This window comes from Phoenix dactylifera, chromosome 1 (assembly GCF_051530095.1).
Source record: "Phoenix dactylifera cultivar Ajwa chromosome 1, Ajwa_hap1_PhDact_Kaust_v1.1, whole genome shotgun sequence".
Classification (NCBI taxonomy): Eukaryota; Viridiplantae; Streptophyta; class Magnoliopsida; order Arecales; family Arecaceae; genus Phoenix; species Phoenix dactylifera.
This window is the reverse complement of record NC_143190.1, coordinates 3,105,944-3,133,438: the sequence shown is the minus strand read 5'-3', so window position 1 is coordinate 3,133,438 and position 27,495 is coordinate 3,105,944. Positions and strand designations below refer to the sequence as shown.

The 27,495-nt window shown below is 38.5% G+C and overlaps 1 protein-coding gene across 5 annotated transcripts in view; it reads right to left on the bottom strand.

Moving 5' to 3' along the window:
* Positions 1–23,914, bottom strand: part of LOC103702229 (anaphase-promoting complex subunit) — a 42,615-nt gene extending 18,701 nt beyond the window's left edge. For 3 of the 5 annotated variants that reach the window (XR_015975956.1, XR_015975958.1, XM_088717257.1), the window contains exons 1-12: positions 23,581–23,914; positions 22,277–22,436; positions 22,045–22,166; positions 18,468–18,714; positions 14,784–14,955; positions 14,626–14,704; positions 14,396–14,481; positions 7,342–7,474; positions 7,191–7,223; positions 3,651–3,905; positions 2,473–2,550; positions 2,091–2,365 (exon numbers count right to left, since the gene is read on the bottom strand). Coding sequence is in view for 1 of the 5 variants with exons in the window: in XM_088717257.1 (XP_088573383.1) it covers positions 2,091–2,365; positions 2,473–2,550; positions 3,651–3,905; positions 7,191–7,223; positions 7,342–7,474; positions 14,396–14,481; positions 14,626–14,704; positions 14,784–14,955; positions 18,468–18,714; positions 22,045–22,166; positions 22,277–22,436; positions 23,581–23,772 (1,832 nt within the window). In the remaining 4 variants the exon portion in view is untranslated. The remainder of the gene's footprint in view (positions 1–2,090; positions 2,366–2,472; positions 2,551–3,650; positions 3,906–7,190; positions 7,224–7,341; positions 7,475–14,395; positions 14,482–14,625; positions 14,705–14,783; positions 14,956–18,467; positions 18,715–22,044; positions 22,167–22,276; positions 22,437–23,580) is intronic. The other 2 variants (XR_015975961.1, XR_015975962.1) reach the window with 1 other exon arrangement.
* Between the last annotated feature and the right edge of the window lie 3,581 nt (positions 23,915–27,495).

Genomic DNA, 27,495 nt, shown 5'->3' with positions numbered 1-27,495 from the left:
AACTGAATGACGATTTATCCCGCTTTGAGAGGCCATACATATCTATCTGAGAGCCTTTTTGTCAATAGTCATTAAGACCGTGTTCTTAAATCATATTTCTTAAAACATATTTTCTTAACTCATACATGAATAAAACATTAAATGGCTTTATTGAGTTCATAGCCCATAAGCATTTAACAGTAGAATAATCATGAAATTATTCCTTTCATATCAAAAATACAATTTTATAAATATGGTGTTCATAATTCACAAATAGTGCTTAACGGTAAAACAATCATGAATCTATTAATTCGCTTTAAATCATGAGTTTCATAATATCGTATGCTTGATCCTTGATTTTAAGAAAATATAATATCATCAATATTTAACATTATTTTTATATTTTTATAATACCAAAAAAATAAATAAAAATTTGGAAACTAGCAAGGAGTATAAGATTCACTTACCTCTGTTCGCCCAAAGATCCCTAGATTCAGTTGAGCAACTGCACTGCATCTATCAAAATCGTTTTAAAATAAATTACTTGTTATTGACCATTTAAAATCTAATTAAAATCTCTAAGCAACCCGAAATGGACTTGAGCAGACTTCAGGTCCCGACTGGATAATTCAGCCCTGGATCTACAAATCTAATAGAGAGAGAATGGTTGCATGAAGGGTGGAAAGTCTCTCTATTTTTACTTATTTATTTATTTATTTATTTATTTTCTCAATTTTTCTTTTTCTTTCTTGTTTTTCTTCTCTTCTTTTCTTCTTCTTTTCTTTTTCTTGTTTTTCTTCTTCTTCTTTTCTTTTTCTTTTTTTTTTCTTCTTCATAGCCCTCCCCTCTTTCTTCTCGTGAAACAGAAAGGGAGAGGGCGAGAGCCCCCCATCGGAGCATAGGGGAGGAGAAGGGGCCGAGGGCCGGCAACACGACCGAGGACCGGCGGCGGCGCGGCCGACACATGCAACGACCGCGGCCGAAGACCACGGCTAGGTGCAGGTATGTTTTTCCCTTTTTCTTGTTTTTCCCTTTTTCTTCTTCCACTTCTTCTTTTCCCTCATCTCAGTGGCCCTTGGCCGGATCCCGGTCATTGCCGGTCGATCGGAAGGAGGGGAAGGCAGGGGAGGAGATGGAGAGGCCTTACCTCGCTCCGGTGGTGTCTGACGGCCCGATTTCCGGCGGGCACAAGTTCGGGCAGCCGTGAGCTTAACCGGGAGACGAGAGAGAAGAGACAAGAAAGGAAGGATAGGAGGAAGAAAGATGGAGGAGGATGGAAGGGGGAAGGGCCGTGGGAGATTGAAGCTGGGGGGGGTTTATGAGCCCCCCTCCGGAGTGGATAAGGACGGCCGTAATGGCCATACCGGCCGACCATTAGGCAATTGCAACCATCTCTAACGGCTGCAACTCCCCCGGCCGGCTTCCATGGCGGTCGTTCGGCCGCTCGGACAGGGGACCGTGCCCCTGTTCTTCCGCTCTTCTTCTTCCTTTTTTTTATCTTCTGAATCAAAAGCCGGCTGGGCCTGCCGACTTTGGTCTAGATCAGGCCCATCAGGCCTAGTTCTTACATTTGTATTGTTGGAAGTCCATTTAGTCATATCAAGGAGGCATTCAAGCTTAGCTTGTAAACCACTTAAACAAGCAAATTCTCAGGTCAGCTTGTTTATCACAAGCAGAATACTATTCAAGCTTGGCTCAACTATTACCCAAGCCCCAAAAACAAAGGCAGCAATCAGCTTGTGTGCTAATTGAACAACCTTAAACGAGCCACTCATAAAGCCAAGCCTGAACTGTTCATGACTGACTCAGTAACTTGAAGCACTACTCAAAAGGTGCCTTGTGAGTGATTAAGACTTCATATCGATATTACATAAGAAATATCCAACTAAGTCAACCTGAGAACTCTAGCAGAATGTGAAATTGAACCCCTTGGTCTCCAAAAAGAAAAAGGGGGTAAAAAAGTGTCGTCTCCAGCTCCACTAATGCAGCAGAAGACAAGATTAATAACAATTGAAGGATCCCCTCCCCGTAGAAGATCTAATGCAGTGAATACATAAGTCATCCCTGCTGAGCATGAAGAAAATTTAGTAGAAGAAAGCAGGCGGTCTTACCTGCCATAATGCTCCCAGGAAGTAGCTCTGAGCAAATATGATGCACCAGCTAATTGCAAAATAGATCCAGGTATCGGACTTGGCTGCGCATCAAAGTGAAATATATCATAATCATTTGATGATGAGCTCTTTGACTTGCTTAAGTTCTTGAGCCATGGATTAGTTGCAACTCTAATGTTCTTAAGCCATGAGGTGCTAAAAGCACCATTTTCAGTCTGCAGTGATAAGCCATCTGATCCAAAGTCACTCAACACATGGGAACTTAACCTCAGTTCCTGCAATAAACCCATTAGCAAGAAAGAGAAAATTATTGCAAGGATTTCCAAGGTCTATCTGCTTTGATGTTGGGATATAAGCAAGCACTAGATATTAATCTATTTACCTTGCAAACGTTAGTAGGGCATGTTCTAAGCATTGTAGAAGCTTTGGGACCAAAAGATAGCAACGGTCTTTTTACATGCTGAACAATTGAGGCAATTTTAAGGGGAAAAGGATCAATATCCAGTGCATCATAAATGCAAGAAAAATATATCTATTAGAATTTAGAAGCATACTTACCCAAAATCATGTTATATTCTGCCTACAGAAAGCCCATTCAGACTTTAATTTTTATCAATAACAAACTATTTAAGAAGTATTTCCAAAAACTGTGATGCCTATGCTGAATTCCTGATGCAGCAGTCAGTAAAGTGGAGAAGCAAATCTGAAGACATATACCATTGCGCATATCTTTATAAGTTCTCACGTATCTAGTTAATTACCATCTTAAAATTTAACTTCCACAAAAAGAAGGGAGCAAGTCAGATCAAGACCTCACCTCATCCTTTAATGGTCATGTTTTAACAATATAGGGAGAGTTGGCTTCCAGAAAGATATGTTATTATTATTGGATCGATTCAGCAACTCTTAATTACATTGTGTAGGTCGGTGGGCACAGGGGGTCGAGGAGAAGGGGCACAAAACAGCCAGTGGGACAGTACATGTGAAAAAATTTCTAGAATGCAGCCCCATTGTGCCACATCACATGCATAAATACGTGCATGTGTTCCTAGAAGAGATCAAGATGATTATAACCAACTCGAAAACAGTAAAACTAAATAAAATTTATAGTTACAAGACATCATATTCCTACATCAAGCATGAGAAACTAGAATTGTTTATCCAGGCTAATTGATCTCTTTATCCTTGAGTCAAACTTAGTGCCACAGAAGACTGGGCGTAAGACAAGACATCTCGACTCTCAATGAGGTGAAGGTAGAGGAGTAAGCCTCAACGCATAAAATGTAAAGTTGTAAATTTCATCAAAAAACATCACCAGGAAATATCAGCAAGATAATTTGACTGATAAGATAGCTTCTCTCTCAGTATACATGTTACACAGATGTATCTACACGCAATTTTTGCCAACTTTAATAATTATTTAATTCTCTAGCATCTATATTTTGCATGTTAAAAATAATATTTTGTGCAAAAAAGAAACAGATTGTAAAATGCAATGCCATAATTGCTAAAAAACTAAAAAGTCAGCAAAATTTACAATAAAAAGTTATAGAAAATTACCTTAAGATCAAATTTTGCCAATGCAAGACGATCGAAAGCCAACAAACTTATGAGCTTCAAATTTTCAGCTCTTTTAAGGGACCTTTTCAGAAGAACAAGTAACTGCTGCCTGGTGGATAATGGAGTACCTAGACCAGTACTAGTTCCAAGTGAATATGGAGAACCAATAATTCCAGTGGTGCTTGAAATGCCTATGTCAGACAACAGGTTGCAAATGGCTGCTAACGTGTAACCAAGGCATGGATCATCATTGTTCTGCAAACAGCTTGTAATCAGAAAAACTTGATTTAAAACAAAAAATGATAGCCACATAATGGAACCAGTTGTGACTTGATGTACAAGCATGTAATATATGGACTTCCTCTCTAAATGATTAAAAACATTCTATAAAAAGAAAAGCGAAAATTCTCAAACATAAGAATGTTAATCCCAGTCAAGGGCTGTCTGGTCAGAGCAACTCATATTAAGTTTGAAAATCAGCTCGATATAGCTTACTCACATGGCCAATGAGCTGATCTTCAGATAATGTTTCGAGCTTGGAACATAAATGAGCCAAACATAAGAAATGCATAGATTGCTCATGATCAGCATGAATAAGCTCAGTATAAATTCAATTATAAATGTATTATTAATAATTATTAAATTAAAGAACATACTTATGAATTTATTGGTATTTTACAGAACATATTATTAATAAGGTCTACCATACCGACCTATGCCGCTCTATACCGGGCATACCACATTGTAACAGTAAGATATCAGTACATTACCAAGATTTGATTCGGTATACTAGCAGAACTGGTCCAAACCGATCCAAATCAAGCTGAACCACACTGTACTGCCCTATTTCATGTTACACGTACCACCCAGTTTCAAGAAATACTATGGTCAGACGAGAGAAAATGTTGTATCAGTATAGTGTGCATATCGTACTATACCAACTACACAAGGTACTAGTTCAGTAGTCAATACCCATAGAGCGAACCTTGATATTGTATTTATTAAACAGACAAATTATCCCCTATGTTTTCTTTCTTTTATGAGACATTTTTTTTCTTTTTCTGAGAGGATTTATTGAGCATTTGTCAACCAGTAAATCTCATTACATCTAATGGCTCGGATAGTTGGAGTCAGAAAGAGTTACAGTCAGCCCTAACGCTCAATGTTATCCCACTGTCCTCCATCTTTTTTCCTACCCCCAACCAACCTCCTCTCTCTCTTTCACTCTCTAGGCCTGTAATGCCTAATAAGCTCAAGCCACAAGCTTCCAACAACAAATTGGATGCCCTGGCAATTCAAGTTGTCCTAGGCTTTCTCCGTCTCCAATGTTGTCAAACACCTCCTCTGTCTCAACTCCCAAGTATCTCCTATCACTCCAACTTCCCCTCTCATGTCAAACTCATTAGTCCTCCAACCTGCTTCCTCCATCAGCCTCCTCTTTGACCACCCCATCTCTCCTAGCTCAATACCTCGCCAGTACCTCACTTGCAAGATTTTTGCACTTCATCAAGCCAATAGATAGATTATGCCAAGCTCAAGCTAGCTCAAGGATACCAGCCAAGCTTGAGCATGGCCAACCAACTTGTGGTCTAGCTCGCTCAAGTTCAGCTCATTGACACCCCTACCCAAACACCACATTATAAATTAATGTCCCATTTTGAAGTAGGATGCACAATCCTATTTTGAGTAGGACTTGTGTGCAAGGGTCCTGCTTTAGACATAAGTTTAGTTGCACAAATTATAAAATCATTAGGATTTGATTTTTGACTACTTTTAGGTGTCTTTCTATATACGGGTTTATAGAGTTTCAACTAAGATTTCAAATACTGAAACCGGACCTTGGATCAATTTTTTGCTGGAATACAGCAGTACTAGGTACTGACACATGATACAGGACTGCATCCCATTCTCATAGTGTGTACTGGTACCAGAAGCCTGCCGGAACAATATAACACCGTTTGTACTTTGTACCATCCTGTTCCAACAGTCTTTGAAACCTTGGTTCCGATTTTTGCATTCTAGGAAAGTTTTTGGAGATAGGTTACTTGGTCATAGCCCTACTTTGCTTGTAAAACAAGTCATGGAAATTAAAAGGACTCTATGGCTATCCATTAGAAAGCATTTTATGTAAACATTCAAATGAATCAAAGGTTCCATTGGCCTGGCTAGGCCCCTTCTATCCCTCTTTCCATTCTCTATTTCTTCCAAATTCTTATCTATTATATTGTCTCTTCCTCTTCTGATCTAATATTGTTTCTTTCTTTGGTTTTCTTCTTTAACCATCCCATATCATCTATTTTCAGTTAAAAAAATTCTGCATCTACTGTTTGCTAAAATTCACTTATATGTCGATTACAAATTCTCTCATCTGTACTGAAAACCATTAGAATATTGCTCCACTATCCTTCCCAATCACCAAAACTCCAGAACAAGCTTATTTTGAATTACTATTTTAACCATTACAGCTGAAGATCCCCTCTTCTGCCATGTTTCTGAAAAAGGGACAGCAAGCGAAGTCCTTGATCTTAAACCTAGATAATACTTCCAAAAGGGACCTCCATGCACATGTAGGACATCACTAATTGCTACTATATCAACACTCCACATAGTAGATTAGTCTACATTTTTTATATATCACATCATCATTAAGACTATTATGACATCAATTCTGTTACATATGTATTGGGCAAAAGCCAACCATTTATGCCTATAACCATATGATCCCAACAAAAGCACCAATTTGCCCAAAACAAACAAATTTGGATCCTGAACAGGCAAGACCCACTCAACACATAATATTTAGACCCATGAGTGAGATTTTTGCTTGTCTATTGATATTCCAATACTTCCTCTTCCAATCAACCTGTAAGGATCTTTAGAAAAATCATAGTGATTTATAATATCAATTTTAAATGTGGAGGAATGCTGGTTCAAATTACATGATAGCTAGTATATGTATATCATACCCTCAGCATCTTCACTTTCTCAAAGTAATCCTCGATTTGCAGTGCCAAAGTGTTATAGTTTTCTATCCTAAGCACTAACATAATTCAAACGTGAATGAGTAGCACCATAAAATTGGTAAATTGAGCTCAAAATTGTGTTCTATTATCATCCGAGATTAAATTTATGGAGATATAAATGGTCAGGCTTTGCTATAGATACCTAATGTACTTCATTCAAACCAAATATGTCCATAAAGTTGATTGTCAATACTCATATCAAGCAGAATTCATGGCTGTAGCATTAGATCAACTGGCTTCTAAATACCGATATTATGTTTGACCGGCAATAGAAATAACTTGATTATAGATGAATTGAACAAATGTAATCATGACCAAAAAAAGTGATGCAATGGCTAAATGAGTTGGATAGGTGCTATAACTTTCTGGATGAAGAGAATATTTCCACTTAGAATCAGTGTCATGCTGGCTGAGTTCTCAATAACCAACTGATAATTTTTACTTTGCATGGACTCAAAAGAATAAGAAGTCAAATATATTGATCCGAAACCAAGTTAACAAACATTCGTCGTGTCACCTGTTGAGAGACCCGCACTGCCTCAGTAAGGGCCTGAAAATAGAAAAGTTGAACGGTTAAGCAATATATACGTATCCGGATTTATATTACAACGTACTCCATATAGGCACAAGCATGCAGATATGCACGAGAGACTCTCCCAGCTTATTACCTCAATAGCTTTCTTGGAGTGCCCAAAATGACAGTGCATGGTGCCTAGGCACAATAAAGCAGTCTCATATCTTCCCATCTGAATATCAGAAGGTGGAGAAGATGAACGGCTGAAAAGTCCTTCCATCCCTGCACTATAGAAATTCGAGTAACAATCAGAATCCTTCCATAAATGGAAAAAGATGCAAATTAAGGTTTAGTTTTGGACTTCTATTACATAAAAGCTGGTGAACATTTTAAATTTTTGAACAAGAAAAGAAAATTGAAAGTTTTTAAATTAAGTTGAATTATCAATGCATGTGTGTATAAAGAGAGAGTAGATAGATACAGAGAGGGAGATGGACTTTGCTCCTCTAGAGAGCAGAGAGCATCTCCTTCTCACAACTCCAAAATAATGTTGATCATGATCTATACCATAAAAAGTACCTAGAAATTTAAAATATATTTTTTTTGGTGGTCCCTAACCTATGCATCATTTGGAACAAAAATGAAAGGTTAAAATGATATGAGACTAAATTTTGTCATAAGTTCAATCTATATATATATATATATATATATATATATATATATATATATATATATATATATATATATATATATATATATATATATATATATATATATATATATTAACATGCGTAGATCATGATCAATGAGGTGGATTCTCAATTTTAATGCTTTATCATATATTTTCACACACTAGCATAATGGAAAACAACCATTTGTCCACATGACACATAGGTTAGAGAGCATCAAATACACGACTTTTTTAATTCTAGGTAGTTTTAGTCATATAGAATATATGATCAACGATGTGGATATTTGATTTGGATGCACTATTATTAATTTTAAAGTCAAGAGGAGTACACACCTCCTCCTCTTGGGAGGATTATATAACACAACAAACAGACACACAAATAGCCACCACATACATACCCTGTAATAAGGTTCGCTATACTGCCCCAAACCGCCCTGTGCGAGGGCATACAAAATCGTACCAAGGACGAATCGGAATGATTCCACCCATCGATTTGAAAAGTGATGCGAATCGCTCCGAACCAAGCAGTTTGGAGTGCTACAGGTGCAGGCCACCAAGTTCGCACCAGTTCGAGGTCAGATCAAGCTCCATGCTCCCCCCCCCCCTCCCCTCCCTTCAATAATAGAGAGGGAAGCAGGAAGCACCGAGAAGATCCCCCATGCCTCTTCAGCCCCACTCCCTTTTTTTAAAATCTTGAAAATCCGAAAAAAAACAAACAATGGATTTCACTGATTTCAAGCCAAATCCAAGCTCAAATCAGCTAATATGCCTCTCCCCCCTCCTCATTCATGTTTTTATGTTTAGAAGCCGAAAATCAGCAATAAAAAGACAAAATAGAAGGACGTCATGCCAAATATTTTTGATTTTGGCATGATGTCATGATATGTTGTAAATCTATGGATGATCTAGATAATACGACTACAATGATAATATTTTTTAAATTAAAAAATATTTTTCAGATTAAAAGTAAAAATAAAATAATTATCAAAAAATAATGTAAAATTAGTAGCATGATTAAATGTATGCATACTCCTCTCTATCAAAATTTCGTGTCAATTTATTTAAATTTGGGCATGATCATGCACGCCATGACATAGACCCAAATTTGAATAAATTTGAAAAATAAGTGGCATTTTGTGCATGCACAAGGGCTGAGAAAAATATATATAGCATCCTTAGTAGGATGCTACACCGATCCAAAGTCATTAATTTTCTGAATATTTTATATTTAAAAATTATTTTAAATAAAAACTAAAATGATAAATAATAAATAATTATGAAAAAAATAGTATTATAAAATGATAATTTAGAAGTAGAAAACTAAATTTTTACATTATAGTGAAAATTTACTAGTTTTTAAAAATTTAATTAAATAACATTCTCTGAGATAAAAATATATGTAGCATCCCTATTAAAATTCTGCATTATTCTGAATTAAAATAAATTTTCTAGATATTTTCTAATTTAATATTAATTTAGTAAAATTTAATTAGAAATTATTTAATTAAGTGTAGAAATTATAAAAAAAACGTATTACATGTAGATAATGTCTAATTATTTTATGGGCTAATTTGGAATGTGCTTGATAAACTTGCAGAAATGGATCCACACATGAAGAAGAAGAAATCCCAAAGTGCAATATTAGTTGGGAGCATGGGTAAATGTTCTTAGGTCGATGTCACTCAAAGTACAGATGGTGTGGCATAGAGTTCAAGAAAGAGGGTTAACTAAGTTGAAGCAGCATCTAGCCGATGGTTACCCTAACGTATACCAGTGCTAGAAATACTCGCAGGAGGTTTGGCAACTCATAAAGAAGCACTTCACCGATTTCAAGACAACGAAGCAAAGTTGCAAAGGAGATAGGGTTAGAATGCTAGGCTACATAGCCACCATCATATCACTCCAGAAATCCAGAAGGCACTAACGAGTCTGTGCCCGATGATGAGATGGCGCAAATTCAAGCTACGATCCAAGCGAGCCTGAAAGACAAATGGCAATGGGATAAGATTAACAAGTATAGGGCTCGGTTTCAGTCTTGGCCTTTCGGTACAAGTCAGGCTTTGGTTCCTGAGCAACCAAGACAGATTCGGAGTTCGGGAGGACCTTCTCGGCTAAGGAGACTGTCGGCAAAGGTGGCAGCCAATTAGCATACATGTTTGGGGCCTTTGATAGCAAGAAAGGAAGTCCAAAGAGATTTTGCCAAGGGCCACTATTCATGATCCAAATCCACATGCCTTCCCAAGCAGAGATTCAAAGCAGTAGAGATAAACCATACTAGTTAAAGACAAGAAGGACATGTGGAGAGACATTATGTCATGGTTTCACTTTCGCCATATCCCAACTAATGTGGCAGATTGCACGTACTATCGATCTGCCATCGCCTCCATCTACAGCGCCAAACCGTGTGTGAATCCGCAAGGGCCAAAGGATATCTATAGTAATCTTTTGAACAGCAAAAAGAGTTGCAGAATTGGATATCCTATTACCAGAGTAAGTGGGACACGTATGAGTTGACTATGATATGTAATGGTTGGGCATCATCAACTTTCTGACCTACTGTGACATGAAAATTTTCTTCTACAAGTCGATTGATGCTTCCAATCAAGTGCACGACCCTCAGTACATCCTCAGATTGATGGACGAGGTGATTGATCAAGTAAGAGAGCTCAATGTCATGTTGGTGGTCATTGATAATGGGCAATATTACAAGAATCTAAGAAGGCTAGCAATCTAAATCATCTCAGAGACGGTCTCCCTAGTGGCTGTGAGCCAACTAGTCTACTTTTGCTCTCATCCACAACAAGTAAAGGAACCGTCTCATGCAAAAGCGGTTGAATGATCTTGTGTATATCTACTACAATCTACGCCTATGTCTGAGGTGCATTGAACAAGAAGTCAAGCTTAAATACAATGATCCACTTCACAAGGACTTCATGCATGATGAAGAGGATCCAATGATTGTGTGGCTTAAGGGCCGGCTGCAGGAGCCAGAGCTAGATGAGCCAAGATTGCATCCTCGACCTACCAGTTTCATATCTAAGGAGGCTAGGGTGGATGTGAAGCAATGGGCAAAATGACAAATTCCATACTTCCAACCGATCAACCACAAGAGTCAGGGAAGGGAGCTGATCGCCGCACGGCTCCATGTCGAAGACTTCCTCCCAGCAAATTGATCAAGAGATGCTGAGGAGAGGCCACAATGGTACCCAACCTAGTCAGGGTGGAGGGCCCAACCGATCCTCCCAAAAAAAGTCAAGGCATGAAAGCAACTGTTTAGGCCAGCAAGAAAGGCAAAGAAAAGGCAGTTGAATCTTCTTTGGAGAAACTAGAGGAATCCCTTCACTCTTCTTTGGAGACTAGCGAGCATCTGATTACCAATGATGACAGCTTATACCGTGATGCATCTGATGGCCAAGAAGGTAGCAGGGCACTAGACACCATAGTTTATGCCATATAGGATAGAGACCATGATGCACGACCTAGTAGACCCCGTAAGGACATCATTGCATATAAGAGACGGGCTCCTCGTAGTCATTTAAAAGGTGATGCTACTACAGTAGATGGCATTGCACATGAAGTAGGGTCCCCGGACATACCTGGTTCTGAGTCGCATATCGAAACCTATTCCACATCAGTAGCCTATGACACATGCAAATGGATCGTCTGAGATGTCGTACTCGAGTAGCTACTATCCTTCATAGCCTCAGCCATCTTTTGGGTTGAATCTTGCTATCAACATCTTCGGATGGCCAGCTCAGTCTCAAAGTCGGATGACTAACTCTTCCCAAATTAGCTATCCAATAGACTACGAAAGGATCATGAAGGCCTATTGCGGTATAGACCGATTGGAGAGTTGGTGTGAAGCTCCTCTCGACTACTATTATCATCTCAATATCTACAAGTCACATCGGCATTCCACCAAATCTTAGACATCAGTATGCATTTTATACTTTAACTACATTAAAATAGATTCAATTTATTGTATTGTATGTGTTTTTACTTATAAATGCAATGCTTGCTCTACTCCAATTCCATTTCATGATAAGAAGACATTAAAACAAGATTAAAACCACAACTTGGACAATAATCCCAATAAATTTTTTAAGTACAAATCCTAAAAAAATTAAGAAAGGAAGAAAAATTAAAAAATACACAAAATGGTGCATAGGTCAACTGACCGGTACGACAGGGTGTACCGAATGTTGGTATGGTACTAAATCAATACCACCGCACCGATGGCCGACCGATACAGTTTTCGATACCGATTCGATGGACCTTACGCACATATGTACATGTGCGTGTATCTATATTCAACTTTCTTTAAAAAAAAAAGATCCTTCATATGCTACTCTCTTCACCAAAACTGCTAGACTCCAGATGGATTATAAACTTTCCTTGACAGCTCAACTAGAGTCTTTTTCTTCTTTGGCAAATATAGACTAGAGACTAGAGTCAATTGGAAATGCTTTCATAATCCAATGCACTTCATAGTTCCAACCGCCTTGACTTTGGTATGATTGACTCTTGAAATACACCATGATGTAAATGAATCTTAGAATCTAGAGAGTCTAAAATCATGATGGTTCTACATGTGCATAATCACATCCCTTGCACTCCCATTTACAAATATCAACTATTGTCATCTCTTATCTACCTGTACATATCAGCCCACATTATCATAATCGAAGTCATTTTGTTGCACATCATGGTTCCGATGTTGCTAAATTTGCTATGGATATAACTTTCATTAGTCAAGCTCCAAACCATCATGATTGTCATTTAATTCCTATTAACTTTTGACTTAATACTACAATATAATGACCCTTGCTAAACCAGTAGAATCGATATGAGCTAGCATGCTCAATATCAAGTAGCATGCCTAACACCTAGTTCTAACCTAGTGTCTAGCACCATATATGGCAACCAAGTACATCGACACTTAAAAACCAAGATTCAAAACCGAGCCATTTGGGAATTACCAAACCAAACTGGTCAGGAACTAGAACGATTCATCCATCCAAAATGGAACAAGGCATAATCAGTTAGAACGAGTCCAAATCAAGCCAAACCGATCGATTCCACCCAATTTTCGAAGATTCTGATCCAATTCGCCTAGACTGACCTAGGTCCTTATATAAAACCCCAACCACCCTGGTGTTTGATCGATCTCTCTCTTTTCTCTCCACTTCAAAACCATAGCCATCACCCTCTCCACTCTCTCCCTCGATCTCTCCGCCTCACCTCCTCCTAATCCCTCCTCATCTTCAAGCAACAATGCCATGGGGGAACTTGCCAATGGTTGTAGACCTAATCGACGACTTCTAGACTCGATTGACGATCTCCAACCTCTAATCGAGGCTAGAAGTCATCGATCGAAAACCTCCAACCCCAAATCAACAATCTCTGACCCTAATCGACAATCTTTGGCCCCCAATCCGCCTCCTCTTCTCGGTAGGTCCTTCTTGCCCTGCTCTCTCTCCTCCTTCCTTTCTCTATCTCACTCATTCGCTATCACCAACACCTGATCAGCACCAACTTGTGTATCATGTGTCGGTCGGTATAGTATAATACCGTAACAACATGGTACCTGACCAGTACAACTCATAGTTCCGACTTTTTGAACGTTGCTTAAAACCATGTTGTTATCAACCTAATCACTTAAGCATCCTCTACATCAATCACAACTATTTTTGGATATGCATGACCTATATCTATTTTTCAGCACCTTGTCTGAGTATTCTCCATGAATCCACAACTTTCTTAAGTGCTACTTATATTCTTTTATGCAAATAATTTGATATAATTATGTAAAACACTGTGGTTCCTCTCCCATATCTCCATTAGGATATAAGCATACAATTTTCCCTCTTTTAAGCTTCCCTTGTAGCGAGATTCCCCAAGTGTTGCAAATTTTTGCCTTACTATCGTCTTTTGCTCCTTCAAAGGAATATTGTGATTTACAGATTCAAGATAACTTATAATGAAAGAAAGAAGAGAAAAGACATGCCCGCAACTACTATATTGCAGTTTTCAGATTTAACACATACAAACTTATCATTTATCTCGCAACTATCATATGCATAGAGTTAGAAAACTTATAACAGCATATTCATTTAATTTGATAAATCTTTCTTGTGAAAATTACTAGCATATTCATTTAATTTGATCAGCAAAAACACGGATTGATTGAGAAGTCTGTAAGCCTAGATATCAAGTAAAAAATCAAGTTCTTTCAATTTTAAAAAGGATAAACTAAACATAGTCAATTATTGTTTTCTAGTTATTGAAGCATAGTAATCATATTTATTCCACTTTGAAGAGGGACATGTATAAAAAAACATGCAGCCATGTGCAAATAACAGCCGACAGTATTAACAATACATTATTGCAGCTAGAACTACCTCAAATATTCAGCAACAGCAGTAACTAGAACAATCTGATATACAACCAATAAGTGCTCGATCGAGGCTGCATGCCAAGATCAAAAAAGCGATACAAAATTAATATTAGTAGTCACCTGTAATCAAAATAGCAGTGAAGATTGTCCAAGGCAGCAATATAATCATCATGGCATACAGCATTCACATATTGCAAGTGTTGGACCTGAGGAACAACCCAAATTAAAAGAAACAAGTACAAATGAAATGAGCAACAAATTGTTCCATATTTTTATCATTATGAGGTAGCATCGGTTCCCAAGATTTGAAATGAAAAGGAATCCTCCTATATGCAAGCTTTACAACTTACACGATGGAGCTCCGGAGCTAGCTTTTGAAGCTGCTTTAGATAAGTATTTAATGAATTAAAGGGAAATGAGCTTGCATCCCTGCTAAAAAGAATGGATGTCATCATCTGGCCTTGGATGTAACCTCAACAACCAAGCTGAGATAAATTAAGTTACTTACTTTTCAAGGAAATCAGCTTGCATATTCAGGTATCCCTCTATTTGCCACCTTGAGCGTAGGATTCCTAGATTATCATCACTTCTGAAATTATTGTTCAGCAATGAAACAACCTCACTACTTCGAGCACCATCATCGTCATGCTTGAACTTGGGTTCAACTGAAACTTGGACATCTGGGCATTTATGTCGAGACAACTTTACCATGACAGTATTTTTGTTTAAGATGCTATAACAATAAGTGCACCTTGTCTGGACAGCATGAATAAGATTCATAAATCAAATTAAAAAGATAAGATACTTCTTGTATTGCCTGAGATACTTCCTCAATACCACTACGGTCTACGGATAAGGAGAAGGCCCTGTTCACCTTTTAATGATGAATGCTTTACTTTGGAGTTTGCTATGTTGAAGATACTGACGAAGTACAGGTTATGATCTACTGATTTGAATGATAATTAAATGATGGGGCTTCAAGATGTTAATGCTATTGTATAAAGTATGGAGTACGCAAATTTGTAAGTGTACATATTTTGATCACCCACTGTACTTTATTTTTTTTTTGCAAATGTGTAAATGCACATATTATATACTTGTTGTATCTTCTCCATATCATAACCCTTTTAAAGATTTGTTAGATCAGTGTATAATGTATTGTCATATCTATCTCATATACACATCCATGATCCATGCTTTATAGCTTGAGTGCTGCCCTCTCAGAAAATATAACAAACTGAGCTCTCTACAAATGCAACACCTCTTCATGAACAAGGATAACCTCCTTAAAACATATTCCTCAAATATCCACATGTCATTTGGAAAAGTAATATGTGGCACGTAAGAAGAACTGGACCAAAAGAAACCAAAAGGCCTTGGAGGGGCCAAATCCTTGCTGAAAGTTTGTTAGCTGTACATGATGCAACTCCAAGAGATTTTAGATGAAAACACATGGACACATGCAAATAATGTATAAACACATAAATTGTATAAACTTACGCACAAACTTGTACCTAATTTATGTACAAATTCATATGTGAGGGTGCACTTTGTATGTACAGTATGTGCATGTATTACACAAGTTTGTGTAACCAAAACAAATTGAAATATGATCAATACTACGCATTTCCTACAAGTGAAACAGAACATCAATTGCAAACAATATCCATATGCACGTAAATATGTACATGCACAAGCATGTATTTACATACATATCGTACATGGATATATATGTATATGTATATGTGAACGCATTCACAATTGCACAGAAAAATGTATATGTATATTGTACAGGGGGTGTATAAAGGGCAGGTTTTGCACTGTACAATATTACTTAAGCATGTGGAAGACCATTGGCACTGTCTCATTGAGCATAAGAATCATATTTGCAAAAGATACCAAACTGTATCATTCACAATATTTCAGAAAATTTGGTGAAGTTCAAAGTTCATATTGCAAAGCATGTTATTGTATTTAAAATTATAAAAACATATTTAATAAATATTGGATGCAGTTTCTGACGCAATATCACAATTGCATGGAATTTCCGCACCATGAAATATTACATATAGCTATCTTCGGATGACATTCCATTCAACCAATGGTATTGCAGTGCAAGGACATAGATGCAAGAGTTAGATTTGGATGCATGTCAAAGCACCTAGATCAGCAAGGAAATTGTGTGCCTACCACCATGCACTGATTTCACAGCTAACAGCTTCCAAATTTCTCTCTCTCCCTCTCTGCTTCCAAGTTTCTCTCTCTCTCCCCCCCCCCCCTCTCTCTCTCATACAGTCCTTTGCCATGAAAGATTGACAATACAGACAACTGTGGGCCTGTCATAAAAGCATTTCAGATGTACCCAAGATGTGCTTCGACATGGGGAAAATTGCCAACATAACCTCTCTTTCTCTATCATTGGATGGAGGGGGGCTGTAAATTATTCAGAAGTTTGAACAATTGAAACATATTCTGCATAACATATTACATAACCTAAGCAGTCTAACAAACTAGTACTTACATAATCTTGACCTCTTTTGAACCATGAAAATATTGCATTCAGCACACAATAACCCAATGCATCTTGTACCAATTCTATAAAATACTTGATAGATACCCAAGGTTGTGTCATGATGCATTCAAATGGAAGCAAGATTTAGGGATTTCCAAATAGATATTATTTTAGTTGACAATTTAGTGTATTTTATTTTATTTCTCGTTATTTTAGTTTTTAATTGGTTAGTTTGGATCAAGTATCAAGATTAAAAGATCTTAGAACTTATTTGACAACTTTGGCATATTTACTATAGTGGTACTGTTCGTATAACACTGTTCATGCTACGGTAACCCTAAACGATAACCACACTTCATGAGGGTTAGATTTGGAATTGAGGAAAAAATGTTAGTGTTTCTGTTAGTTATCAATAGGGGTTTTAGGGTTTTATTTAATAGATAGATTCAGATAATTGATTAATGAAGAAAGGAGTGCAGCATTTGGCTTTTTCTCTTGTAGGTGATTCCGCAACAGAGGCATGACACGTCGAACCCTAGGTATAATTCCTCGGTCCAAGAGAGAGTCCAACATTTCCTTCCACTTCCCTTTACCCTTTTTCTTCATTTTTTTACCTAGTTATAACCTGGCTTTCATCTAATTGTTCTTAAATCAAAAACATACTTTTATTTCCCATAGATATTTCATGTCACATATAACTCAAATTTTTCATAGGAAAATCCAGCAAATTCTTGATTACAATTGTTCCACTGACAAATGCTTAACCCGAATTAAGCCCTAAAATCTTAAAACTTAGGTTAGATAATAATCATCTATTACCTATTCTCTTCAAGAAGATAACCTTTCTAGTTTGCTTTTACTCAAAAGTCAGGTCTAAACATAAAAGTCTAGCAAATCCTTGCAAAAACTTTATCAACTTTAATTTTGTGTTCCCCTCGACAGTCTTACATCATTTCTCAAAATATTTATAGGGTAAAGAAATCCTTCATTAAAATTATAATCTAAAAGTTATAAATTTCTGAATAATAGACTTGAGTACAAAGAGAATGACATCCATTTTTTTGTCATATTTTTGTTCTTTCCATTCTTTTAAAAAGAGAGATAATTTGCCCCCGCAGTTGGAAATGATGAAAAGTATAATGATATTTCTGCAGCTCAAGGTTTCAAATACCATTACCTGACCTAGTACCATTTTTCGCCAGATTGGGATATAGTAGCGGGTACCGACGCATGGTAGAGAGTGCACCCCATACTGATACATGGTGTACGGTTACGGTGTTGAAAATCTGCCGGAATGGGGCTGTCAAACGGTATGGTACCATTCATATCATCCCATTCTGGCAATATTTGAAACCTTGCTGCCACTGACAGCTCAGGTATACATATCCCTACATTCACTTCAACAACAACAATTAACCCACCTGCTCAAAGACTAATAGCCAGAACGCATGAGCAGCACAAAGAAATCCGGTAAAGCATACCAGAAGTCAGATATGCTCATTCAGAGCTTTTTGCGTCATAAAGTAATAATAATAGTTCACATGTTTCTTTCAGAGCTTTGCCTCGTAAAGTAATAATAATAGTTCACATGTTTCTGCCAGCATTTTCACATTGAATAGTTATAATTTTGCTAGAACATAAAAAGGCTTGCATTCCCCATTAAGATTAAATATATTATACCTTCAACGAGACTGTAAAGAGACCTAGGTGCATGAAGATGGAGCGAAGAACATTCTCCAGAGCGTGTCTCAGCTTCAAAATTATGCTCATACTTATGAAATTCAACAGTTCCAAGGTCTAGGTCTGCATCCTCCAGCAATTCATGCAATTCTGATCCATTATTAAAATCATCATCTTCAGGTAACTCATATGCAGCATCACTTGCATTACAATATGCCCCTATAGTAGTCAAAAGATGGCAGACACCCTACATGTTTTCCCAAGAACAAAATGTAAGGTCTTTGATATTTTGTGTATAAAAGACTATGCTGTGAAACATGGAAGCTTTCAATAGACACATAAGTTTAACTACAAAATCTTATAGGGAATATATAAAATTCAAAAGAGAGATTAAAAAAAGTAAAAAAAATATATCAAGTGAAAATAAACAAGTAAATATGCATCAGATTAAATGGAATATTAGCTGACTGACCTAATATTGAACTTGCGACTTAAAATTCTCTCCTGGGCTTATATTTACTGACTGACGTAGCCATTCATTTCTTGATTATAGGACAAATAACGAGTGTCATATGATACTCTAAAGTTCAGCACACCCTGAATGATTGTGGTACAGTTCTCAACCAACAAAGGGAATGCCTCACTAAAACTTCACAGACAGAGACACTGCCTCACCAATGCACCAGCAGTGAACAGTTATAATTTGTTTCTCAATTAACATTGCCCATTATTACAAATCAACCAATTCCAACAATGTTTAGACATGAAAAAAGCGAACTTTCCAATAGTAATTGGCTTATACAAGAAAGTGAACTCCATTCAGTATTTATGCAATTCAAACAATCAAATCCAATACAAAAGCTACAATATCATCAAAGCTTATAAATCTTAACAGGATGGGGAAAAGAAATACATTGAAAATTTATAGCATCATGAGTCAGTCTTGGATAGACATGAATACAAGTTCATACACACTCCAGGATAACAATAAATTTGGTAAGCAAAAAATAAATGATTAAATAAAGTTCACATTTGTCCAATAAAGGCATGAGATAATAATTTGTAGCTGATGGATATATACCACAAATACAAAGGCTAATTTTACCCACCATTGCCATCTTTACCACCAGCCAGCCATTACAACCACCATCATTGTTACCATCACCGTTAATTTTTCATATTGTTACTTCAAGCAAAGATATTGTTCTCACCGCCATTTTTGCCACAAATGCCACCAAACCCTGCTACAACTATTACTGTAGCACAAAACTAACACCACTTCCCACTTAACTTAAGAGGCTACTTTGCTTAGTGCTTCTTCAAGTTTTCTCAAAGCAACCAATCATCAGATATTCACATTTTTATTTTCTTTTGTTCTCATTTACTCACATTTTTTCATCATTTCTCGGCAATGGAGCATAATAATCCATCTCCTCTATCCCAAATATTTTAATTAACAATGTAACATTCACAGTCCTTTCTCATTGTATCTCGTCAACACATAACAAAAAGTAGATGAAGGACTAGTAGTAGTCTAACTGTTTTCTTTCTTTGTGCCTGAATTCTGAGAAATCTTCTCTTATAAATAATCTATTATTTGAATTTCACTAATGTACTTGTGAAGACCACATGGAGGGGATTGAACCAGTTTTTTGAGGGAAATAAGAGGGGCATCACCAACTAGTTCTATGGTATAATATTAGCAAGAGGGACAAAAGCCTCAACTTACACCTAAAGAGACACAGACAAATTCACCACATATGCAGTAAATAACACATACTTTATACTCCATTCAATGTCTTCTCTCATTGGTATGTAACCTAAATAGTCGTAGCAAACCACTAGTATTTCGGTGCAGGCTTCACCATACTGGGCATACCACACAATACCAGTACCAAAACAAATAATCAGGTTTTTTTTGGGAGAGGGGGGGGGGGGGGGTAACTATCGATATTCCGAACCAATCCATATTGACATTGTACCGACATGTTACCAGTACATGTACCAAAACCAATATTGACAAATCTTGTTGTAGTCATTTCTTTCTTTGTATTTGAACTCCTAAATCTCCTCCCTGATTATTTATGCTTTATAAGAATCATGAATATGCTTCTAAACACCACATGAACAAAAGACTAAAACATTTATTTTTTGAGTGACTCTAAGCAACATTACTTTTTCTTTTGCCTGATACTTAAAGAACTGATAAATACAATACCCTTTTGTATAGACATATTTCCCTTGTCTATTCACTCTAAATAATGTTTAGAAAGAGACAGAAAGAGAGTGCACCTTCAACAAAAAAAATCTACAAATAACAAATAATTCTAATTATATATAAAGGAACATATCTAACCATCCGCAGCATTCATGCATTCAAGAATATGGCATGGGAAATATCACAACCTAATGGATTACCAAACTCGACACAATTAAAATTAGGTCGATGGGAGTCGATTGGTACTCAACCGACCAATTTAAAACCCTTAGTAGGGTCAGGTTCAGCTTAAACAGGTCATACAAAAATTGGCCATACTTACTTCGAGGGTGGTTCTAATTGCTTTAGTGGATTCACCTAGGATTCTGTCAACGACTCCTCCAAGACCTTTGCCACTTTGAAGAAGATCTCATAATTGCTCTAATCATAGTTATGGTTGCATAAGGATCAGCCTTTATTGAACGATCATAAAGGATGCCATTCGTGATGGGTAGCCATCAAAAGGAGATATACATGTAAAAAAGTCATTCTCGCCTTCTCTCTATTGAACAATGTTGCCTTTGCTTACAAGCTATAAGCCCAAGAATGATCCTCATGACCCTCATGCTTGGTTAAAAAATTACGACATATCCTCAATGTTTACTTCAAGATTATGCTCTCTTCATGATGCACTCTATTAGTGGCATCAAAATCCTCATACTATATGTTCATCATAGTTAATGATAGTACTCTTGAGAATTGTTGCCTACAATGTGCACGCTAAAAAAGATCAGTTATGCTCCTCATTCTTGCTTTGAGAATTTATGACAATATGGCATATACTGTCCTTAATGTTGACTTTGAGATCATACTTTCTTCATGATGCACTTAATATGCAGCATCGCATCCCTCTATAATATGCCGACAATATGATCACTATTGACTACAGAGACTCTAATGTCATTTGAACTTCGAGCCAGTGAAAGACAGCAAGTGAAGTACAGGGAAAAGAGAAATGTTAAAAAGAAGTAAACAAAATTACCCACTCTCATGAGTTCACAAATTCCCATAGACCTCTACAAGAAAAACAAGTAAGAATCAGTACGGCATTCCAGTAATTGTCTAGATCTAATTTGGCAAGTCTGACACCAAGAAAAGAACAGAAATTTGGAGGAAGAAAGTCCAGGACATGATACATCCAGGGACATGCAATCAGTAGAAATTATTAGCAACCAGACAATGTAAAAAGGTGCAATGCTTGACACTTACTAGCAACAAAAGTTAAACACTATATTTATAATTAATTGAAACATCACCATTCAAGTATATCAAGATAGTTCGACATAAATAGTTCAAGAGAAACAGTAAAATGGCTAAAACCTCAAAGGATAATAGATTGAAAGCCAATATACAACAACGCAAATATACTCCAAGTTGACTGTTAGGATCCAGCAAGATTTGATCATCTTCCAAATTTGCACCTTCAGGGGCTGCAAGGACACCTGATCAACATCTTATGATTAGTTGTCCGGCAGTAAAACTAATAAAGCAATTTGATATGCCTACATACACGCATACACCATGTGTACATGTACATGTATTTATGTTTTACCTCGCAGCTTTTCAAAAAAGTTAAACAAATCATCTGGAGAAGATAGTGCTGAGAGGCTGTTCATCAAATGTTCACTTAGCCAATCACTGACTAAACCGCCAACTGCCTTTAGCTGATTTATAAGTTCTTCTAAAGGAGGTTCCACGAAATCATCACAAGACTACAAAAGAAAGGGAAACAGAACACAGCTTATTTGACAAGAAGTTTAAAATATTGGCGACAAAATATATGGATGGCAAAGCAAGAATGACAGAATCGCATATGCACTGAAAAATTAAGTCAATACATGGAATAATATTATGGGATGGAAAGAAGGGAAGTTATTTATAATAATACATTAACAAACATATAGAAGTGTAGCTGAACAAATATAATTGCTGTGCTCCAGAAATAGTGGATACATATATGATATATAACTAGTCCGCACATCTTAAATTGGTTTACTTCAGAAATGTTGCTTGAATTGATGAGAATAAAATCAGAAGAATAATTCAAAAAACCCTAGCATTTTCTTCTGAAAACCCAGCTTTAAAGATTGAGACTGTAAAGTTATAGCTATCAAAAGGATTTCAACGTTCTTTTTCCCTTTTTTTGTGCACATGTGTTGCGTACTTGCGTTGTGGAAATTGTTGCAGAGGCCGAGCACTCCAAGGCAAAAACTCCTCAAAGCTATGAGATGAAACCTTGCAAAAGCAAGGGTCTTATAATACACGTATAAAAGAAAGAAATACTTCAATCACAAGCTATGAACCGTCAAAATAAAACAATGCAAAAAGGATAAAACATATGATGAAAAGTGAAGATGATCAGGGTTTTGAGTAGGCTTAGAGCTCCTATTCTACGAAGCCCAAAATCCTCTAGTTTTGACAAACTACCAACCCGTGAAATTAGAGCAAAATCATGCTTGCATAAACAACAAAAAGATGTCAAAGTTCACAATACCAAGACTTTGTTCCCCTATAATTAAAGAAACTGTTGATGGTGCCCCAAAACATCAGTGGCAGCGAGATTTCACTTCTTGATCAAGCCAAGAACTGATGCAACCCCAACATCGAAACCAAACTCCAGATGAAATCACTCGATTCATCCCTCTCCCCCCCTCTCTCTTGCCTAACTTTTCCTAATTATAAGTAATCGCTTGATGCCCGTGGAAAGAAGAAGCGAATTCATTCCCGAAACAAACAAGATGAGAACCCTACCGCAATGACCGTAACCGGAAAGAGGAAGCAAGATCAACTCACGGCAAGAAACTGTAATTAAAAAAAAGAAGGGAAAGAGAAGGGAAGGATGGAAAGGGAGCGAACCCGGATGAGGGAGAAGAGAAAGAGGCCGAGGCGGTTGTGGTGGGCGACGGAGTGGAAGGGGAAGGGCACGGCCTGCTGGGCGGGCGGGGCGAAGAGCTGGATGAGATGGCACACAGCGATCTTGTGCGGGGTCAGGTCGAACAACCCACCTCCGCCCTCCTTCGTGCTCCCCCCGCCCATCAACCGGCTCATCTCTCTCCCTCTATCGCGGATTGGGAGGGAGATGGGGTGTTTTGAATCTAGGAATAGAGCGGGCGGAGAGGGCCCTCGCCGGGGGAAGAGAAGGGTTTTATTTCGTTTATTCGGCAGCGCTCGGACCCAAACCCAAGCCCTGACCCAAAAGTACATTGTTGTTCAAAATAAATATACGCCGTAAGATTTAATCAAGTATATCGCAGCTGTCACATATTGAAAAGGTGCCAAAAAATAAAATCGCCAGTTACAAATCTCCATCCTTCTCCTTTTCTATAATTATTTGCTACTTAGGATCATATCTTTGCTTTATAGAGATAACCCTATTAACTATATTCAACTGAGCTTCCCCATAACTAAACAACCAATTGGTCAGAAGTGAATTTCAATTCCCTAGGCTTGTTTGTGTGCACTTTTTTTATTGCAAAGAATCCCTGATCTTGGATACGAGTACTTTTCTTTTTTAGCCGCTAATAATATTGATAGTATGGTAGTAGCATCTAAATATGTAAATATCGTGGCAGGAGCAGAGACGATCTAATCATCTGTATGTTTATAAACTATTTGGATCGTCTCATCCTATATCAGATCTCATTCGTTTCTTCTTTTCTTAACTCAAATCCACTTGATAAAAATCAACCTCACGATGAAAGTCATTCATAGCCAATTGAGTTAGATGAGATTGATTTGTTTAGGTGGCATCCTAGTAGCTTGGCAAGAGCATTTCAAGTGCTTTTATTTGGAATTGAATATTATTTTTGTTTTTTATGTACTTAACATGTTTTGTAATTTTCTTTTAACAAATTTCTGAATAGGACTCAAAGGCTAAACCAAATAAAAAAAACAATGTAGTCAACTTTTATTATTCAAAAGTAAGATTTATTAATATCATTCAATAATCTTAAATAAAGTAGCATTTTTTAAATTACTATAGAAAAAATCTATTATGCCTCTCATCATATTTCAATTGTCCCTTGATGAACAAAATACAAACAGTGGGTCATGATTATGTGTCCGAATTTTCTATATCCAGGGCTTTAGAAAATTTTTGTAATTTAGATAATAAAAAGTTGAGATGAGATATATTATTTTTTATATTGTTCTTTATTAAATTTAGTCTAATTGGTGTCATTTTTTAGAATGCAAACTTTACCTGTATGTGCAAGTATTCATGAAGCACATATTGTTCTATTTTATACCTTTCATCTCAATGTGCATGCATATCCTAACTATTAACATGAAGAAGGGAAAATCCAACGATTTCATCCAATCTGTTGTCCTTCCCATTGATCCCATGCCCCAACTGCCCATCCCATCCTCTTTTGCCTACTTTGACTTGGCTCTTTTAGGTAAAATAGATGTGGGACATAGATAGGCAACGGGCATTAGGTCATGATCTCCTTCCCCTCACCTCTTTTCCTTCTATCCACATACCATCTCACTCATGGCTATTAACATTACAAATTGAAGCTTTAAATTTTATGAATTTAACACACCAGTCAGCTTATTAATTCTACTTGACATCTAAGAGGCTACATGACTATGGATATTTTCTATACAAAAAGGTGGTAAGGCCATCACACATTTCATTGTTGGAATAATATGAGGATTAGAGAATCTCAAAGTCTCTATGCAGAAACAAAATGATAAATTTGCCATACATGTCTCCACAAAAGCACTGCATCGAAATATCTAATACTGCTCCCAGCACACCAAACATAAGCAAAGCCCTTACACATAGCAACTAAGCTCAGCATACTTGTTAAGTAGTACCTTTTCATCCCATGTCAAGAATTCCCATTAAGCAAAGCATAATTGAGTAAAACAGAGAAAGGGAACACATGACCATGGGCCTTGCAGTATATGAACTATTTCTCCAATGAACATGTTGGGGGAATAAGATTTTTCCCCAAGTGACACGAATGCCCCCAAGAAGCCGCACAATCGCCGACCCTGAACAGCCGAAGTCGGCGTCCGACCTCGGAAGGCCCGACCCCAAGACATCCGACCTCGAGACTTCCGACCTAGGAAAATCTTGATGCTCAAGGTCTACCCTTGTCAGCCACCTACTACGGCCGTACTCCTCCGAGGTCCAACTGAGGACCATACCCTGCCACTGCTTCAGCATTTATTGCGCATGGCCACTGTAAACCTCCAGTTCACTCAACAATTAATGCGGATCTCCGGCTTACTCCACATTTAATGCGTATGGCTCCTGTCATCTACGGACTCTCAACTCTCCACGGCAAGATTAGCCCAGCAGAGTCTGGTCAATCCTGATAAGTCTCTGATCTCGGCCGTACCTCCGACACTAATGCAATAATTCGCCTGGTAGCGTACCGGTTCGGGTCGTACGACGCCCTCACCGCCGACATCAGCACAATGATTCGCCTGACCGTGCGCCGACCTGAGCCACATGCCGAGCCGTGCTATGGCCTCGCCCTGTTACATCACAGGTAAACCGACCCCCACCTATAAAAGGGAGCCTTAGCTTCTCAGGTGGGGGGGTGGGGAAATTCCGTGCCCTACAAACACTGTTCATCTCCTCCTTACACTATTTGCCCCCTCCCTGACTTGAGCGTCGGAGGGCCGGCGCCGGAAAACCCGGCCACCGGTTTGTCTGCAGGCACCCAGACGGAGGACGCCGCCTGCTGACGGATCGCTGCCCCGCCGTGAGGACCTCCTGCTCCCTCTCCCCGGCCACCCCAAACGGAGGACGCCGCCCGCCGACTGGTCGCCGCCCCGCCGTGGTGACTCGCCGCTCCCTCTCCTCGACCGAAGATTGCCCCCGGGTCCAATTTCCAGCAACAGTTGGCGCTAGAGGAAGGGCCCGAGTAGCAGTCATGAAGTTGAGAAGTAAGGGAGCCTCCAACGTCTCCCGGCGTCCCCCGCAAAGTCCTGGATGCTCCGTCCAGAATTCTCCAACTCCGGCTGACCCAGTTCCTCAAGTCCAGCCGGAACAGTTCAATGCCTTAGTACAGCAAGTCCAGGCCCTGGCCGCCGCCGTTCAGGGCCTGCGACGCGAGGAAGCTTTACCAACGCTTCCCCCGCGGGCCCAGGTCCCGCCGGAATTTCTTCCCAACGGCCCGGTTTTCCCCGGCCAGAATCTACATGGCTCCTCCAGAGCCAATACCGAAGAACGGACTTCCCCCCAGAGAGAGCTACCGGGGGAAGATCTCAACAGAAGACTCCAGCCTTCTGAGGCTGAGTCAGCCCCGGACCGCCATGAGCCGGTGCAAACCACGGCAACAATTCCGCGGGCGGGGGAGCTCGACCGAAAAGTTGAGCATCTGGAGCGCCAGATTGCGGCGCTCCACAGCAAGAAGGCGAGGCAAGAGGGAGACTTTGAGTTCACTACCAAGTCCCCCTTTTCCTGCCAAATCGAGAATGAGCCGGTTCCCGCGAGGTTCAAAATGCCTCAGGTGGAGCCCTACAGCGGAATCACCGACCCTCTCGACCACTTGGAGAGCTATCGGGCCCTCATGGCCCTACAGAGGTCCTCGGAGGCCATACTTTGCAAGGCCTTCCCAGCAACCCTCCGAGGGACCGCTCGGCTTTGGTTTTCTGGACTGAAGCCGAACACGGTGTCCTCTTTTGAGCAACTCGGCAGGCAGTTCGCCACCAACTTTGCTGCCAGCCGGCGCCAGCGACGGACGTCAGACTCCCTCCTCGACATCAAACAGAAAGAGGGGGAGTCCCTCAAGGAGTACCTGGACCGCTTCA